The following is a 10,906-nucleotide window of genomic DNA, read 5'->3' on the forward strand; positions in this document are numbered from 1 at the left end:
GCGCTAGTGTGCTCAACAAAGGCTCAGGCCGGGGAGAGGGCCATTTTTACCAAATACAAAGGAAGCAGAGCAGCGAGGGAGGGGAGGACTATGGGAATGACAGGAATAGCGAAATATCTCTTTACGAAATCGCAATGTGCCATCAAACCAAACACTGAACAATGGGTGAGAAGTGATCAGTCACGACTACAACAGAATATACAGTGTGCTAACGACAGTACAGCAAATAAATAATTTAGATGTCGAACTGCCTGCTGTCAAAGCCGACTGCGCATCACGGTGGCAAAATGCCGGAACAGCAATGATGATATTACGACCCAGACACTGTACGACGTAATCTATCCTAATTTTGCAAACAGCCGTCAAAGATTATCGTCTGCTGGTAAGTGTTTATATCATTTACAATCCGTACACTTAAAATACCAGTTACGTCAAAGTATTTCACGCAGTCATAAGAAATATGAATCATAATTGGTTATGATCATAGAGCGCGCGCCTGAGGACGCAACAGGTCGCGCGTACAGTAGAGCTGTAGTTCCCGCGTGTATTTGGCTGACGTAATTATGACATTTGTACAAGAATTTTACGAGGTGTATTATAGCATCTGTTGAAACGATAGCTAAACACTTTAATGTGTTTTGACACGAATATCATTTTTAAAAAAAGGTTTTGAGTTTTTCAGACATTGAAAATTATGTTCCCTCGTCATCTGACGTTTTGATACAAATGATATAACGATTTGTCATATGTAATGTGTGCATAACCAAATACTGTGAAAGACAAAGGATTTTAAAAGAATAATAATAAATACATAAAAAGAAAAGCGTGTGCTTGAAATATATAATTCTGTCGAAGAATGTATTATGGTATTTAAAAAAAAAAAAAAAAAAAAAAAAAAACATTACAGATTATGCTACTGAAAACTCCTGAAAACAGAACACATATGTAATACAGACAGTCAAAAATTTTATTACAGGCCTAATTTTGTTAATATAGTAATGCCATTAACATGATATAAAGTTTTAATGAAGTTAATGCAGGCCTGTTGAACGCATGAGGTTAAGTAGCTTAAGTTTAAAGTCAGGTTTCAGATTTCAGAGAATATGACATTATAAAACATATAATACAATCTGATAAAGATGAATACATGTGACAGATTCTTTAAAATAAGCTATAAGAAATATATTAAAAATATATACATTTAAAAATAATGTCCATCAGTGTTTACCAAATTGTACTTTATATCTTATCAGGCCTTCATGCTCTTACCTGGTGTCTAATTATTAAATACTTACTACTGAGACTTAAAAAAGGTTCAGGGGAACGCCTTAAAAACTTGGGGGTGAAAGGAGGGGTATATGCATGAGTAGGTGGTGTTCTGCGTTATTTGAATGCAAATGCAGAGAGAACAAGCCGAGACTGTGTTTGAGAGAGAAACGGGCAAAAGGAGGTGGAGAGTTGTCTTTGGATTTTAGTTAGACACTGAATAGACAGAGATTTAGTTTGCCAAGTGCTTAGTTCACTTTTGAGACATTGCTTGCTCATGTATGCACTTGGCATTTGGCCTTGTAGCTCTCTATATAAATGAAACATGGATTTTTGATTGTTTCTCAGAACTGATGCAGTGAGATTTACTGTAATTTAGCTCAAAGAGAAAGATTTTCAGTCTGTTTCAACCCATGGGCCAATTAGCCATTGACTCTCCCCTGCATCATGTCACGCCGGAAACAGAAAAGACCTCAGCACTTTTTCAGCCCCATCCTCAACACTTCGTGGCTACTTCAACATGGTGAGAAATGCTTTACTGTTTAGTAAGAGAGCTCCATTGTTTCTGTCAGTGAGCCGTCTTGCAAATGTCATTCCAGATATTTGCTGTGACATTATTTTTTTTAAAGAAAGTAAAATGATAGGAATTAAAAATTAAAAGGAATTTCTGTAATATCTGGACTAGGTACATCCCAACAGCTTCCGTCGAAATGTCCAATTAGTACTTTTCATCTTCCAACCCAAGCTTGGAATTTAGACCACCCACGATATTTTATGTATGCCTATTGATAATGATAAAAAAAAGAAGAACAAATAGCGAAGCGAGCATGAAAGGAACAGAGATGTGTAATATGCTGAACTGGATTTTGAAGAGGGAAAAAAGGTGGACAAAGCTGAATAAGAAGGAGACACTTGAGTGCCTTAACGGGAATGCCATGAGACTTCATTGTCTCCGTGAGGCTTTGTGGTCGTGCAGTCAGGCATTAACTGCCAGGAAGTACGTGCATAAGAGTGTGTTGATCTGTGACTTACATTCTTGAGTTCTTTAAGTACAGACAACTCTTTATGCATCTCTCCCTTGAGTGTGCATGTATCGCAAAGTAATTTGTATTCATGCTATTATGTCTTCTGTAAATCACATTGGTTTCTGAATATGGCTCTGATGCTGAAGGTCACTTATTTTTAAGCAATCAAGCTGTTTTCAGCAGTTGACGACAGTACTAAGGCTCACTGACCTTTCAGGCTTCGCTGAGTTAGGACAGAAGATTTGTTTAAATCTATGAGATGTAATAGCATATATTCACTTACTCAGACTAAAGGGTGGGTAGGTGGGTCGGTGAAGGGGTTTGGGAATTTTGTGGCGAGGTTCATTGTCTATGTTCATTGTTGCTGTGGAAACAAAGTTGGCTGTTAGCGGTGTTAAAAGCATTGTAAGCTGGTTGAGGGATGGGATTTCAGATCAGAGGGAGTGAGGGGATAGAGACAGCAATGTACAAGACTGGCAAAAATCAGGTGAAAATTGACAGTACACTTTATGTTCTTCTTATTTTATGAAATATGATAATAGAAACATTTATTTATATTAAAAAGATGTTGTGGATAGTTCATGATAATCGAAGTTCAAGTGGCACAGTAGGTGCCACTGATGAGAGACTTGGTTAAAAGAGCAATACTACACTTTGGTTGGCCTTTAATACAAATACAGTGTTTCTAACAAGGTCAGCCTGAGGTAACCTCTCCATATGCTGTGTTTCCTTGGTGATGTTTGTGTAAGCAGTGAGTAGAAACAATTAGAAAGCAATAAAGATGACAACAACCTAAAGAATAAGAAAAGTACTAAAAAATTTTGGTTTTGTAGGTTCATAAGGCTAAAGGCCTTTGGGTTTATCAGCTTCGGAAGTCCAACGACAACAGTCTGGCAGACAACAAACAATAAAATTAATTGAATTACAAAACAAATTGTCTAATATAATCTATACAATTACAGCTACTTTAAATTACTCAGTGTAGTGCAATTGCATTTGCGATTTGCGGAATCTGCAATATGTTAATTATTTTAACAAAATAAGAGGGATCATACAAAATGCATATTTTTTTCTATTTAGTACTGACCTGAATAAAATATATTACACATAAAAGACATTTACATATAGTCCACAAGAGAATATAATAATAATATTTTATAAAAATGACCCTGTTCAAAAGTTTACATACACTTGATTCTTAATACTGTGTTGTTAAATCCTTCAGGTCCCACAAATTCTGTTGTTTTTCTGCATTTTTGAGTATCTGAACCCTTTTCAACGATAACTGTATTATTATAAGATCCATCTTTTCACACTCAGGACAACTGAAGAACTCATATGCAACTATTACAGAAGGTTTAAATGCTCACTGATGCTCCAGAAGGAAACACAATGCATTGAATTTGAAGATCAGGGTAAATTTCACTTATTATTTATTTTGTCATCTGGGAAACATGTAAGTATCTTCTGTAGGTTCTGAAGGGCAGTACTAAATGAAAAAAATATGATATTTAGGCAAAATAAGAAAAAATGTACACATCTTCATTCTGTTCAAAAGTTCTCATATGCAACTATTACAGATGGTTCAAACACTCACTAATGCTTCAGAAAGAAAAATGATGCATTAAGAGCCAGGGGTGTAAACTTTTGAAAAGTTTACACTGTTCAGGACAAACAAGGGACTCATGAACAACTGTCACTAAACAGCAACAAAAAAAAAAAAAAAACAGCTGTGGATCAATGAGGTAACAACACAATATTAAGAATCAAATGCATGGAAACCTTTAAACGGAGTCATTTTTATAAATTCAATTATTATTTTCTTTGGACTATATGTAAATGTATTTAATGTGAAATATCTTGTTCCAGTCAGTACTAAAAAAAATAACATGCATTTTGTATGATCCCTCTTATTTTGGTAAAATAATTAATAATTAAAGTGTACGTAAACTTTTGACTTCAACTGTACATTCATTTTAAATTTATACCTTTATCGGCATTAATAGTGTATGTGTACCTATTTAACTATAGAACGTCTGTTTAATATCAGATAATTTCCTGAATAGGTTCCTTTTGATCTTGCACCTTATTTGACTTTCATTATAAACATTAGACTGGCCGTATCAGAAGTACAATAATATTTAATTATTTGTATGGCATAAATTGTTGCATAAATAGATTTTCTCTTGATCTCTTAGAGGAGCAGTTGGCAGTGAAGTCCCTCGCCTCTACTCTTGCAAAGAACTTTTCCTGCTCTTCCTCATACTCAACAACTCAAAGCCGTCAAACTTCCTTAAACCCAAGCCCACCAGTTGAGAGGCCCACAAAACCTTCTCTGACCAGAGCCAGCCACCCTGTCCTTCACATCCCCAGCCAGCCCATACAGTTTCCTTCAAACCTCACAGAGACTCACCTATTCCAAATTTCTGACATCCCATCCCATCAGTGCATCACTACCGTTGCACCAACTGTGCTCTCTACCCACAACCACGCTCACGTACCAATGGCTTCTCCAAAGTTAGGTGTGTCAGCAACCACAACCGCATCTTCATCCTCCTCTGCTGCTGCTTCTCTCTGTGTGCCTCCACATCCTCGAAGCCCCACTTCTGTGCCTCAGGGTCCCCCAAGTCCAGTTACACCCTCTTCCAGTCCAAGCACGGTCCCTTCAGGTCCAGCATGTGCACCTGTCAGTATTGCTTTCATCTTGGAGGAGCTACGTGTGCTGCAGCAGAGGCAAATTCATCAGATGCAGATGACTGAAGAAATCTGTAGGCAAGTACTGAGATTGGGAGGAGGATCTTGTGAAGTGGATTCAAAACCATTTATACTACCATCTCTGCCGCAGCTCTGTTTAAAAGGTTCGGATAACAACCCCAGACCCTCCCGACCAAAGTCATCACCTCCCCCTACATCTGTGGCTCCTCTTCTGGCCTGTTTCTCATCCCTGCTACCCCCGCAGACCACCTCAAAGTCCTCCAAACATGCCCACCCTCTCCTGAATGTATTACGTCCCCATAAAGCACAGTATGACAGCGGGGTAGTTACTCCAGCAAGCTTCACCAGTCACACAAGTGCTTCTACATCCTCAACAATGTCTACACCTGCTGCCTCAAACTATCCACTCACACTTTCTCTGGGCCTTCCATCTCAAAAATCATCCACCGCAGGAGCTAGTGGACACAGTGGTGTGACCTTTCCAAACCAATCTATACCAGCAGCTGCCGTCCCTTCAGGCCCCTCACAGGATCCAAAACTCTCTGCTCAAGGAGTTACGAATGTTTTATCATCAGGGCGTACGCAGCATGCATGCCGATTTTGTCGGAAACTCTTCAGCAGCGATTCCTCCCTGCAAATACACCTGCGTTCACACACAGGGGAGCGTCCTTACCAGTGCCCTGTATGTTTCAGTCGATTTACCACACGAGGGAACCTTAAGGTCCACTTCTTGCGGCATCGTGAGCAAAACCCGGAGCTCTCTTTTTCATTGTTTCCCTGTTCGCTTTTTGCATCTGTAACTGGGGGATCAATGGGAGGACCAGCACAAACGCAAACTATCACCTCCACCAATACAAATGCTACTCAAAGGCATCAGAAACAGCAAGAGGATGATCTGTGTGGCGACAGTCTTGAGGGAACTACTGCCTCAACACGTGCCACAACCTCATCTCTTCCTCCTAGTATTGATTTGGCCCTGCTGACCACTGCACACTCCCTCCTTCAGCTCAATCGTGCTGCCGCTGCTGCCGCTGCTGCAGCCTCTACATCCACTACATCCTCAATCACATCCTCATCACCTTCCTCCCTGGCCTCCACCCTTCTTTCAGCTCCTACCTCATCCACCTCCTCCATTCCTGGGGTGTATAAAGGAGTGAAACGCTTTGATGAGAACACCCCACCAATACCTACTCTGCTCCCCCATTCTGCTTACTCACAGCTTGCCAATTTACCAAAAATCTTCTTTCCATCATCCACTCAGCATCATCCAGGCCATGCGTTTCTCAGACCAACAACTCCAGCTGGATCCTTTTTGCCATCCCCACAACAGCACATTAACTTCCCGTTCACGGCATCATCCACTACCCCATCCATCTCGACCCCAACCTCGGACACATCGAAGCTGCAGAGACTGGTGGAGAAGTTAGAGAAAGAACCACAAGGTCAGTCACATTGGGGTTCATCCATTGGGGAGACTTCTACCAGTGGCCATAGTGTAGCAGGAGCATTAAGCTATAGCAGCAGTGGTTTAATGAGCACAAGCACATTCAGTACAAATGTGGTCACCTCTCTTCCATCATCTACAATCCAAATACCATCATCCCTTTTCAGCAAGGAGTCACCCTACCTGGGACTTATGAACTCTGCTGGGACACTTGCCCCTAATCAGTGTAGTGTGTGTCTGCGGGTGCTAAGCTGCCCAAGAGCATTACGTTTGCATCAGGCTACTCATTTAGGTGAGCGACCCTTCCCCTGCAAGCTATGTGGTCGTTCCTTCTCAACTAAAGGAAGCCTTCGAGCACACCTTGCCACCCACCGTGCCCGTCCACCAAACAGTCGTGCCCAGAATTCTTGCCCCTTATGCCAGCGGAAGTTTACCAATGCCCTTGTGTTACAACATCATATCCGCATGCACTTAGGAGGGCAGCTACCACCAGAGCACATGCCTGATACCTCAACAGAATGTGATACTTTGTCCCATTCCGAGTCTATGGAGCTCTCTGGTCTAGAGCTCAGCCCTAGCGCTACAGATGTTCAGTTACTAAATGCCGATCTACAAACCATTTCGGATACTAGACATCCCGAATCCCTTGTTGTCAGTACTGCTCCTACATCCTGTCCCATAACCTCCAGCCTACCTGCTTCACTTAGCTCAGCTCCTTTACCACCTTTAGACCTAACCCCTGACCCACCCCTGAATCCAACCACCCATTCACCTCTAACATTCAGAGCTGATCCCCCTGAGCTCTCACTCAGTGTACCTTCGCCAGTGGAATCTTCAGCCTCCCTTGTCCCTGCTGCCACCCAGTCAGCATCAGCAACAACACCTGGTCCTTCTGCCACTGATGAACTCTCTTTTGAACTTTCCAGCAACACTGCCTTCTTGGAAGATAAAAAGATTTCAAGCTCCTCTGCTCTGAAGAAAGCAAGTCCACAAGGAGATGACTGTGAACGCAGTGAAAATACATCTGTCTCACCTATTCCTTGCTCTGGAACCAGATCAAATTTGGAGGATCTTCTCAGTATACAAGCTCATAATGCATCCAGAGTTCCTGCACTACATCCAGAATCAACACCACCTTCTCTCCTTGCGCTGAGATCTGAGGAGCCTGACCAAAGCCTTGTCCACTCATCCAAATTAATCCCCCAAGAATTCTCTAAGGAAGAAAAGACAGACGATATGCTTAACACACCAAAGAATGGACAAAGGACAACTCCAGATTTGAGTAATAATGCAGTTATGGTGTCAGAGACTGTGGACAAAGCAAATGGGGATGAGACTGAGGATCGTGACACACATGTGCAGAAGACCATAAAGGAAGCTCACTGTAGTTCAACTGCAAAGGATAAAGCGGACCTTAAGGATACAACAGGAACTGAAATGGACAGAACAGAATCAACTGTATGCATATCACTGACACCCAGTCTTCCACCTCCAATGCCTGAGAAAAAAATCTACCACTGTTCTGAATGTGGAAAAGAGTATGCAAGTCGCAGTGGTCTTAAGGTGAGTGGCATTCTGAATTAATTAAGCTAAGGTATTATTGTCATCCAATTAAACATGGTGCAGTGTTAGATACTCAAGAGATTTTCCATCCTTGTCTTGGAGCATTTTAAAAGTCACATGACAACTAAATAACATCTCTTACTTTAATTCTAGGGACACATGAAGCACCATGGTGGAGTTGTCAAGGCACCCCGAGCTCCTGCAAAGGCCAAGGGTGCAGAGAGAGTGTTGCATCATGAGCGGTCACAAACTCACCACCTTGCAACCTTCCTGCCACCAGGACATCAGTGAGTTTCTTGAACCAAGCCCTTTGGAAACATCAGCACGCATCAGAGAGCTCTCCACTAGGCCCTTAAGGAATCAGAAACAAAGTGTTAAGATGAACTTAATAGCTGACGAAAGAGAAGGAAGCTGAAGGATATTATGTACTATGACTCTAGACTGAAAAAAAACACAAAAACACAACCCAACATGTGCACACAGTAAAAGAGTGTCAGAGTGTCATTTCTTGGTTTTAAAAAATGTCCCTGATGTTTAACCCAAATCTTTTATATTAAAATACCTGCATTGTGTATTTTAATATATGTAATGGTGTCTAAATATATCTTACAGTACTTCCTTGAATATTATGTGATGTTCTTTTAGATAAATGTAAATTATTTTGTCTGTGTGAGTTAAGATGGATTTGTTGACTTTTCCAAAGTGAAGATCTTAAGGTAGCTAAGGATTTGAACAATAGCTTTGGGTGAGGAACAGACCAAAATTTATTAAGCCAATGATGACATAATTGACCGTTTCCTCACTAAGAGTTATTGCATTGGCATAACACTTCTTTATTCTTAAAGAACAACATTTTGATCAAAATTTGTGAAGGATCCTTGTTCAAGAACAGACATGCACAAATCATTGTTTTCAACCTTTGGTCAAAAATCCAAGCTCTTAATAGTTTTCTTAAGAAGCTCAAATGTCAAAAAATACCCTACTCAAAACTGGAGGCAAGAGGAAGTAAATGTTAAATTGTTTTCCGAGGACAAACCAACTGATATTTTGACCAGCTGATATTTTAAACACTTCATAAAATTGACATTATGTAAATTCCCATGAAATATTCTTGACTTGTACTAAATCTCCAGATTTGGAAAGCACCAAAACACCGAACTGTAAATATGACCTGTCAACCTATGTCCATTGCGTCCATGTTTGTCCTGTTCAACTGTACAGTACTAGACAATATACTGCTCTTAACACCAACTAGACTAAAGAATCGGGTAAAATTGTTTAACAAGCCTGTATGTCAGTGTAAGCTTTTGTTACATTAATATTGTCAGTGTAGCTATTGAAAAAGGTAGAAATAAGTTGACAGATTCTGAGATGAACCACTATCTAGCTTAAAAGGTAACCCTTTCTGTATTTCTTGGTGGAAATGTTTGTTTCTTCTGTGATGTTTGTTCTTTGTCTGGATACTTTTACCTGTATCTTCCATAGAAATGAATTGGGTGTATGAGTCTGACTGTGAGTTGTAATTTTATGGTACAGCTAAAAGATAAAAAAGGAAATAAAAACCAGTGTATTCATGACAAGAACCAGAATACGCAGTTCTTTTAATTACGCACACTCTTTGTTGTTGTTTTTTTAGAGTATAAATCTAATTTACGGTGATGTTATTCTTCCTTGGTGGTCTGAGGGAAACAGTTTTCTTCACATACAGGCATCCCTAATCCGTTCACTCCCTAACACAATCAAACTCCTCTGCACTGCTTCTGTGTGTGCCACATCAAGCGCAGTGAGAGAGAAACTGGAGGAAGCGTTGACAATCTGTCTGAGGACTGGCCTCTAATCTCTTGCACCATGACAACCATGCAGAGGCACATAAGGAAAACAGGAAAAAAAAAAAAAGAAAGCAGAGTATAGTCTATGTGTTTGTGTGCAGGGGTATGTGTAGTTGCTGTGAAGTTCAAATTCTGTATGTATGGGTTTTATTACTAAACCTGTATAAAATAGTTATAGGACTTTTTGGAGGGGATGACATTTAAAAACTGCTTGTATTCAAGGCCAATGCACCATGTCACAAAATCTGCCATGCTAAGCACAAAACCTTATAGTCAGTGTCAACAACAAATTGGATGAGAAAAAAAAATGCATAGTACAAAAAATCTACAAAATATGACATAAAAAGTATAAACCACTCGTTTTTCTTAAGTTAAACTTATCCAACAGCGACACCCGCAGGTAAATTTACAATGGGAGTCCACATCTCTCCCCCTTCCCCTGAGCCCACTGAGTTTTAACAGACCCCCTAAAGCCTGCAGTGAGAATGAATCCGGGAAAGTCATGTGAGAGGAGCCGATTCCTCTATAGCGATATGACTGGTTATGATCAGCTATGATTGGTTTACGCAATAAATCCCGCCTCTTGTGTTCGTGCATGTTTGCGATTCAGTCTAACATATCGGCGCCACTAACTGTAAACTATGCTAATGAACTGAACAAAACTTGCATATTTTTCTGATTACTGCTGCTGACAATGGTCAGTTATTGTCATGGTTTGGGCTGTACTAATCGTTCGGACCGGGAGAAACATTTGGAGTACTATAGACTGCCAAAAGTTATAACAAATGAAGGAGAAGAGTGCAAAAAACTGTCTGAGGAACAAAAGGCGTTTGTGGTTGACCAAACTGCATTTTCAGGGCAAGAATCTTGACGACATTCTGTATGTATGGGTCATTTGCGGTCAGGTAGGTGAAATATTAGGCTAATATCTTAATTAATACTGCTTGTATGTATCTTTAAAACCTATTAATTTTAGTTTGTCAACATATTGCACCCTTTCCTGCTTACAAAGTCTTTCTCTATATGATTTAGCAGCTTCCACAAGTTATTCTGTGGTTCAGACA

The 10,906-nt window shown here is 40.2% G+C and overlaps 1 protein-coding gene across 1 annotated transcript; it reads left to right on the forward strand.

Moving 5' to 3' along the window:
* The first annotated feature begins 1,426 nt into the window (after positions 1–1,426).
* On the forward strand, positions 1,427–9,621 carry sall2 (spalt-like transcription factor 2). Its single transcript, XM_051133288.1, has 3 exons — positions 1,427–1,789; positions 4,490–8,013; positions 8,167–9,621. Exons 1-3 carry the CDS (start codon positions 1,714–1,716, stop codon positions 8,302–8,304), a joined length of 3,738 nt encoding a protein of 1,245 aa, XP_050989245.1. The 5' UTR covers positions 1,427–1,713; the 3' UTR covers positions 8,305–9,621.
* The last annotated feature ends 1,285 nt before the right edge of the window (positions 9,622–10,906 follow it).

Source organism: Labeo rohita, chromosome 2 (genome assembly GCF_022985175.1).
Source record: "Labeo rohita strain BAU-BD-2019 chromosome 2, IGBB_LRoh.1.0, whole genome shotgun sequence".
Classification (NCBI taxonomy): Eukaryota; Metazoa; Chordata; class Actinopteri; order Cypriniformes; family Cyprinidae; genus Labeo; species Labeo rohita.

What these genes read in the sequence shown, in the direction of transcription:
- sall2 (XM_051133288.1), top strand. Translation starts at nt 1,714, where the DNA reads ATGTCACGCCGGAAACAGAAAAGACCTCAGCACTTTTTCAGCCCCATC. An exon ending in TTCGTGGCTACTTCAACATG is followed by an intron (nt 1,790 to 4,489) that starts GTGAGAAATGCT and finishes TTGATCTCTTAG; the next exon opens with AGGAGCAGTTGGCAGTGAAG. An exon ending in CAAGTCGCAGTGGTCTTAAG is followed by an intron (nt 8,014 to 8,166) that starts GTGAGTGGCATT and finishes CTTTAATTCTAG; the next exon opens with GGACACATGAAGCACCATGG.